The sequence below is a fragment of the Brassica oleracea genome, chromosome C1 (genome assembly GCF_000695525.1).
Source record: "Brassica oleracea var. oleracea cultivar TO1000 chromosome C1, BOL, whole genome shotgun sequence".
Classification (NCBI taxonomy): domain Eukaryota; kingdom Viridiplantae; phylum Streptophyta; class Magnoliopsida; order Brassicales; family Brassicaceae; genus Brassica; species Brassica oleracea.
Window position 1 is genome coordinate 28,083,197 of NC_027748.1, and position 9,133 is coordinate 28,092,329.

Genomic DNA, 9,133 nt, shown 5'->3' on the forward strand with positions numbered 1-9,133 from the left:
TGAATCTATTAAAGGCAAGGCAAAGGAAGTAAATCTCAATGAACACCTTGTCGGTACAACATCGACATACCTCGAATCCTCTGACTTTATGGAGATTTCGACGAGGTCACTCATCAAAATAATTGAAATGCTCGTATTGAATAAGCCTAATAATGCCCTGTAATGCCATAAAATATTATTATGTATTTCACTTTCAGAATAATGTTGTATTTCAGAATAACTAATGTATAATTATTGTGTACTTGTTATTGATGCATAATATGTTTACTTATGAAAGTTTATTTTCTTTATTTATATTAATTGTGTGTTACAGAAATGGATAAGAAAGCAAATGGAACAACAACTAAGCAAATTGGTAGAGTAGTTTGCATACCAGATAGTGGCACAATGCACACTATACTGAAATATAAGAGATATTTCTCTACTTTAAAGTCAGTAAAAATGACTGTAAACACAATATCAGGTCCTACAGAGCTGATCGAAGGAATTGGCAAGGCAGACTTTATGTTGCCTAATGGAACAAAGTTTTCCATAGATAATGAATGCTTTATATTCTTCAAATTCTAAGAGAAATTTGTTGAGTTTCAAAGATATATACCGTCAAGGGTATGACACTCAGTCTGCAACTAAGAATGGAAAGAAGTATTTGTATATAACTTCTGAAAAATCAGGCAAAGGCCTTGTACTGGAAAAATTTCCAGAATTTCCTTCTGGATTACATCACACTTATATTGATGCTATAGAATCACATCTTGTGATAAAAAAAAATCCACAAGATGTTACATTATGGCATGATCGTCTTGGTCACCCAGGCACTACAATGATGCGGAAAATCATTGAAAGTTCACATGGTCATTCAATAAAAACCCAATATATATACCAAAATAATAAAATGACATATGAGGCGTGTGCTCTTGGGAAATTAATCATAAGACCATCACCAACCAAAATTGACAAAGAATCACCAAACTTTTCCTACTTGTTTATTGTCTCCCCCTAGAGTTGGGAATTCTTTCTCATTGAAATGACAATCGGCAAATCGTGCCGTAAACACATCACCAGTTTGTGGTTCTATGTATCTTATTATTGATGGAGAATCATAGCCAATATATATTCCCAACCGTCTTTGTGGTCCCATCTTTGTACGTTACGGTGGTGCTATTGGCTATGATTCTCCATCAATAATAAGATACCTAGAACCACAAACTGGTGATGTGTTTACGGCACGATTTGCCGATTGTCATTTCAATGAGAAAGAATTCCCAACTCTAGGGGGAGACAATAAACAAGTAGGAAAAGAGATCAAATGGAGTGTACCATCGTTATTACACCTTGATCCTCCTACGAAACAGTCAGAACTAGAAGTTCGACGTATCATGCATTTACAAAATATAGCAAATCAGCTACCTGATGCATTTGCTGATACCAAAATGGTAACTAAATCACATAAACCCGCTGCAAATACTCATGCTCGTATTGAAATACCACAAAAAGGTGGAACGGCAGTTGATTCACGTGAATAAGGAACACGTTTAAAACGCGGTAGACCTATTGGTTCAAAGGATAAACTTCCTAGAAAACGTAAGGAATGTGAAAAGCATGATACTTCAAAAATAACAGAAAATATTTTGGACGAAGAAAATTATGAATCTAACGACAATATAAAGCATCTTGAATCTGAAGGAAATCATGAGATTCCTATCAATTACATCCATAATGGAAAGATATGGAAACGAAATGAGATGGATGATATTGATGACGTTTTCTCATACCTTTTAGCAAAGGAAATAAATGAAGAAAACGAAGATCCAGAACCAAAGTCTGTATATGAATGTCAAAAGAGACATGACTGGATAAAATGGAAAGATGCAATTCAAGTCGAATTAGATTCGCTTAACAAACGAAATGTATTCGGACCTATTGTGCTCACACCCAAAGATGTAAAACCTGTTGGGTACAAATGGGTGTTTGTCCGAAAAAGAAATGAGAAAAACGAGATTACAAGATACAAAGCTCGTCTCGTAGCCCAAGGTTTCTCTCAAAGGCCAGGAATTAATTATGAGGAAACTTATTCTCCTGTTATGGACGCAATCACATTTAGATTCCTGATGAGCCTAGCGGCCAATGAAAATTTAGAAATGCGTCTCATGGATGTCGTTACGGCATATTTATATGGATCATTAGATACTGATATCTATATGAGAATCCCAGATGGATTTAAAATGCCAGAAACGTTAAGTTCCAAACCTAAAGAGTTATGTGCAATAAAATTGCAAAGATCATTATATGGGTTAAAACAATCTGGACGAATGTGGTATAATCGTCTCAGCGAACACTTAACAAAAGAAGGGTACACAAATGATCCTATATGTCCTTGTGTTTTCATAAAGAAAACCACCTCTGGATTTGTAATAATCGCAGTATACGTTGACGATCTTAATATTATTGGAACTCAAAACGAAATCCAAAAGGCATCAAACTATCTGAAAGGAGAATTTGAGATGAAAGATCTCGGGCAGACAAAATATTGTCTAGGATATTTGTACACCAGTCTACATATACCAAACGAGTATTGACACGCTTTAACATGGATGAAGCAACTCCTCTTAGCACCCCGATGGTCGTTAGATCACTTAATGTTGAAAATGATCCGTTTCGACCATCTGAGGAAAATGAAGAAATACTTGGACCTGAAACTCCATATTTAAGTGCAGTTGGAGCTCTTATGTATCTTTCAAATTGTACTCGACCTGACATATCTTTTACCATTAGCGAGATTCAGTTCGTCTCCTACACGAAGACATTGGAATGGAATTAAACATATCTTTCGTTACATTCAAGGAACAATTGATTTAGGTTTGTTTTATCCTAAAAACTCGAAAGGTCAAATGATTGGTTTTGCAGATGCAGGTTATCTGTCAGATCCACACAAAGTTCGATCCCAGACAGGATACGTTTTTACAATTGGAGGCACTGCCATATCTTGACGTTCTTAGAAGCAGACACTTGTCGCTACTTCTTCAAATCAAGCTGAGATCATTGCGCTCCATGAAGCAAGTAGAGAATGTGTATGGCTAAGATCAATAAGCCGACACATATGTTCAAGCAGTGGGATTGACGAAAATATGACACTACAATAAAATATGAATATTGCTACCACAATATTTGTCACAATATATTCTTTTTTCGTCACAAATTTTCTATTGTGACCGATTTGTGACAAATTATAAAAAGTCACAATAAAATGGTCACAATTCAGTTTACGTGTCAAAATCGCCACAATTTTAGTGACCATTAACCACAGTAACAAATTTGTCACCAATTGTGACAAAATGTCAAAGTCACAAAAACGACACAATTTGTTACTAATTCAATTGTCATAAATACGTTACAACCCGTGACAAAAGTTAAGTCACAGATTCGTCACAAGTTGTTACCAAATATGTGTCACCCATTAGTTACATATTCTGACCAAAATTATATCGCTTATTCGTCACAATTAGCTACCAAAAGATGGTAACGAAATTGTCACAAAATCCTTTAATTTGTGACGTTTTGTTGTTACTAGTCTTGTTACATATCATGACTAACAGAGTGAAAAGAAAGTGGCAAATTAGTCACAGATTGTAATTACAACATCAGTTTTTAATATATAAATATTATATATAATATGCGATGAAACACTAAAAACGTTACCATTAATATACCAAAAAAACTTAACATCCAAATCAAATAACAATGATAGTTTCACAAAGATAATAACATGAAATAGTCTTAACAAAATACATAATAAAAGATATTAAAAACATGGGGTGAACGTACGCTTCATGGAAAGTGGAAATTTCTGGTGGTGGATCCAAGTCTAGACACTTAGATTTGTGATAGACTGAAAAAGAGTCTCCATATTCTCAAGTCTCTTCTGAAACTGCAGATTCTCTTCACGGCTCTGTTTTAGTTCTGATTCCACCTCTTGCAATCTTTGTGTTATCATTTCAACTTCTTCAGAAGCTTCGCGTGCATTCCACGAAACATCACAAGCTGGTAAAACCTTATTGTGTAATGCTCCAAGTCCAAAGACACGTCCCTGTTTAGACATTCCAACAGCCTAATAGAAATGACAAAACATGAGAACAAAAACAAAAGCACTACAATAACTGTAACTACAATAAATAAATACTACAAGATGTACTGATAGTCAATCTCACCATTATCAAAATGACAAAACATGAGAACGAAAACAAAAGCACTACAAAAAGAAACAAGCCACAACAACAGTGACTAATTTGACTCTATTTTATAATCATGTAAGCCAGTTATGTACTGATTCACATTAAGGAAAAATAAGAGAAATGATAAAAAAATGTAACTAAGTGTATATATTTAGTATTAATAAACATCACAAAACATGATTTAAAAATTATAACAGTATAAGAGTTTAGAATATTACCTTTACATAAATATCATTTCTTTCACACTGGTCAAGATTCTCAAGTGTTACATTATCTAGACCAGAAGATTCAAGCTGTCCGAAACGTTCTTCCACGTGCTTCTCATAAGTTTCTGCAACCAAGCGAGCACGCTCATCAACGTATGTTCCGTCAGGTCTTTGATGAGTTTTCTTCATCACAGCAATAAAAGAGTAGTCTTCGTTGTTTGCTTCCTATAAACAATTACAAAATTAGAAAAGAAATAATACAAGTAATCAGAAACTAAGAATGGAAATATAAACCTTACCAGCACATCTTGAACTTTGGCATAGGAACATAAACTCGCTCTATGTCGATGCGAACCTAAACCATTGCGATCAGACAATCGAGAAGCACGTGCACTAGCACTCGTTTTTTTGGCTTTCGGTGTTGCCCAATAAGCTTGCATAGTGGTCCAATAGTCAGACAAAATCCAGTCAGGTTTTGCTCCTCCTTTCTTTGTAACACTTACCATTGCTTTGAGGGGATAGGCAGCAAGTTTCTTAAACTCCTTTTCAACTGAATAGTTGATCGAAGCATCCCAATTGAACTTTTTCTGAGAAAGAGTATAGCAAAGATGATGAATGAATTATAAAACCATTACAGAATTAGATAAGAAACATAAAATCAGTTACTCAGCGTTAAAATAAAGCTAAGACCATAATATGTGAGTTTTCATTACAAAAGCGTGGTGATGGATACAAACAGTTACGTTAAGGTTAGCAAAATCATGATACAAAACTTTGATACCGTTTTAGCAATTCAACTCCAAATCCAAATCCAGAATCAAGTAGAAATTACCTTTCTAACTGGTAGACAAACCAAACGTTGGAATAAGGAAGACGACGAAGAGACTGAGAGAGCAACAAATAAAAGAGATATCTAGAAAGATAATCTTTTGGGGGTTTTAATGGGTTCATGAATTTTTTGGTAACACTAAGCGGTATAATGAAAATTTTATGCCTCCACTAACAAAATTTAAGGTGGCTTGATTAAAAATTTTAGAAACTCCACTATCTAATTTTAAGACGTGTGGTTATTTAACACAAAATATTTACTTCATGAAAATAAGAAAAGTATGTAGCTTAAATAAATCATAGATAATGATAAAAAGTAACAAACATTTTTAGCAAAAAGAACGAGTACTAAAGACTCCGTATATCTAGGTTCACCAACCAATAAAATTTCGTTATTTCAGATATAGTATTTTTTTAAAAAGAATATAAAATATTATCAAGTTATATTATGTTTTTAAAATAAAAAGGTAAAAACTTAATAAAAAATAATAGTAATTACAAAACAAGAATGTAAACAAATATATATTTTTAACATCTTCAACAAAACACTATACCCTACACCCTAAATTTTTGGATAAACCATAAATCTTTGGATAAACCTTAAACTCTAAATCATAAACACTAAATGCTAAAACCCTCAGGGGTTTAGGATTTAGGATTTAGGGTTTAGTATTTTAGTGTTTTTTATTTAGAGTTTAGGATTTATTCAAAGGTTTAGGGTTTAAGTTAATATACACATATACAAAAACTATGATCATGATAATAAATATTAAAGTACCTTGCGAATTTTGTTTGAAATAGGATTGAGCGTAGCTTTTGCTCTGATAGTAATGAGGTGGTAGCTATCTCAAGGATGTTCTCTTTTTGTTAGTTAGTTCACATATAGCCATTGGATCAAAGTCTATGAAAACTTTCCTATTAAATCAAAGCTTAAGCACTTTGAGATTTGAGCTCATAAGAAGACCATCTTACAAAAAAATTGCTTTGGTTCTAGTATATTGAATGAATGTCTTTTGGGAAAAAAGGTATTTCCAGGATAGTTCTGGAAGACCACCAGAGATGTTTAATATCTCCAAAATTTTCCTGCAAACCGTTAAACGATTAAGAGCTTTTATAATCCACAAATAGCATCTCTCAGACCAAGAAAAAATAGTTGGTAAAAGAGAGATCATGACGTACTTGTCATCATGGACATGAACTCCCCACTCTTCATCATGGAAAACAATGTAAGATCTGTCTTTAACATGAAACAAACCCAAAAACACCATCGGGTCTAGTCATAACAAAGGAAAAGATTCAAGGCGAGATAAAGTTAAGGACTAAGTCCATCAATGTAGGGAAATGACAAATGAAATAATCATGTTTTTATGGTCATCGTACATTAGAGATCATGTGATCATAAAGCAATACTCAAGATTTGAGCTCTACATTGAACAACTAACTTCCAAACTTAATACCAAATCTTTAAACCACTCAAGCTCAGAATCATAAGGAGTACACTTACACTTCAGTTGCTTAACCATTAAAGCGAAGCATCAACTTCAATTGCTATTATAAGGAAGATTGAAAGAGGACTATTACCAGATTTGGGAGTGATCCAAGCGCATCTTTACGACCATCAGAGAAGCAATCACCGGCCTTTCCATCTCTCTCTTCCGTCACATTCCTTCTCAATGATGATGACGGATTTGACCCACTACGCCGCAAAGCCCTATTCCCGCTCGAAAAATACGCCATACTTAACAATACGCCATACTTAACGGTGACGACCCGAAGCTTTCACGAAAGTTTTAGGAAGCTTAAGAAAAAGAGGTAAAACTCACATATTTCTAGATTCTAATTCACACTGTAGAAGGTATGAGCGGATGTATTGAATGCGAAATCGTGTGAAGAGTGGAAAGATGCTATTAATGAGAGTCTTAATCACAACGGTTAGATGAACTTGATTACCTAACGGTGCCAGATTCTGAAAACCAGTAGCAAAAATGTCAAGCAATTGGCAGCCTCAAAAAGAGTTTGTTCGGCAAACACTGTTGGCTGTCACACCGCCGGATCTTCATGAACAGTTAAAATAGATAGACGTTCTTCATCAGCGGCGACTCTTCCATTAGAGATGCTTCGATCAAGTTTTGGAGAGGAACACGATGTTGCTCAAAAAAAATGACTTTATTCTATTTTATCCCACCAATTAAAAATAATATAATTTTTAATATATTTTAATCAAAAACGTGGTGAAAACCGAAAATGCCCTTAATAAAACCAAGTATTTATAGGATCCAACCTAAACTATTTGACTCGACCCACTATAACCCGGATCCTTAACCAGACCCGCGCGTTCCTTTCTCTTTTGTCTTCCTTTGTCGTCTCTCCCTCTCTTCTAAAACTGAAAATCGAAAGAAAACTGGACCATCCTCCTCGAAAACCCTAGAACCGATGAACACGATCAAGCCCACCGCATTCACTGCTTCTTCTCTGGTCTTCCCTTAGTCCCTCGTGCCCTTCGTTGTTACTCTGATTTCATCATTTCCCTAAATCAGTCCGTAACCCTAGATCTGACGAAATCAACCGAAAAAATTGATCGAATCAACTGCTCCTGCTCTCCTACGGCGTATTCCATTCTCCCGCTCCTTCCGTCGGCGACGAATCGACGGAACCCTAGACTTCATCTTCCATCTCATGTTTTCGTTGTCGTCTCTTCCGTATAAAAGGTATGTTCTCTCTCCAATTTTTGATTGATTTTGTTGTGGGTTTGAAAGTATTGTGGTTAAAAATCGGTTAGGTTCAGATTTTTTTTCAGATTTTGGATTACAGAGACTGAAACTTGGACACGTTTGGTTTTGAGGTTATAGAGATTGAAAGTTTGGTTTCAGATTTGAGATAAGTCTAGTGATTATTGAAGACTAACTGTTTTGGTGATAGAATGTTTGATATGTGAAACCGAGTTGAGTGATTGAATGTTTGTGATATAGTGATCGAATTGATTGCTTGGAGTTTTATTATTGAATGAATGGTTTTGGGTTTTGAGATCAGACAACTCATAAAATTGGAAGAATAAATGAATGATTTGTTTTGTTGTCAATGATTTGGAGTCACTGTTTTCGGAATTGAATGTTTGAAAGTTTGAAGATGTAATACCTGAAGGAATGACTTGAGATTAGGCAGATCGTGATACTATAAGAATCAATGATTTATTTTGTAGATATTTCATTGAATGGGTTTGTTAGCTTTGGTGGTTATTGAACGTTTATTGTGTATGTATATATTCAGGGGATCAAGATATTGAGAGGCTATAGATAATGGCAGGCCGAGGTCTGAGGGAAAAAAAATCTCAGCAGAGAAAGTCCACAAAAAGAAACAGTGCTCCTGTAGAAGAGCTTTCAACAGGGAATGATAGTGATGATCTGTCAGCACGCGGAAATGACTTCACCCAGACGTGTAAGATACAGAGAAAGTGCTATGTGACCACGACAGTGAAGATCCTGAAGAAGGCTAGGTTTAAGCCTGAGCTGGAGTGGTTTGAAAACCACCCTCAGTTTTGCCATTTTTTCCACATGCCCGATGAACCAAACTTGAAGCTGCAGAGTATGTGGATGCCTCTACTGCGCACTGTTCCTTTACACGAGTCAGAGGACACATCTTGGTTTGTTGTTAATGGAGTGCCCATTCGGTATTCAATGAGAGAGGGATTGGACTGCCATGACTACCCGGCTAAGTATAAGAAGATTGGAAGCTTTGCGTTTGTAGACAGGCATTTCAAATCACAAAAGGAGATCACAATGATATATGTGAGAGAGAAGTTGTTGAGTATGAGTGCGTGTGGGGATCGACTCAGGATGGCGGTGCTTTACTTCTTAGGCACGATTATCAGAG

At 35.3% G+C, this 9,133-nt stretch overlaps 1 protein-coding gene across 1 annotated transcript; it reads right to left on the reverse strand.

Moving 5' to 3' along the window:
- Window positions 1-3,862: 3,862 nt before the first annotated feature.
- LOC106336548 lies at window positions 3,863-7,000 on the reverse strand. The gene is made up of 4 exons (XM_013775398.1): window positions 6,845-7,000; window positions 4,735-5,022; window positions 4,448-4,660; window positions 3,863-4,105 (listed from the first exon to the last, which is right to left on the reverse strand). Exons 1-4 carry the CDS (start codon window positions 6,998-7,000, stop codon window positions 3,863-3,865), a joined length of 900 nt encoding a protein of 299 aa, XP_013630852.1.
- Window positions 7,001-9,133: the final 2,133 nt, after the last annotated feature.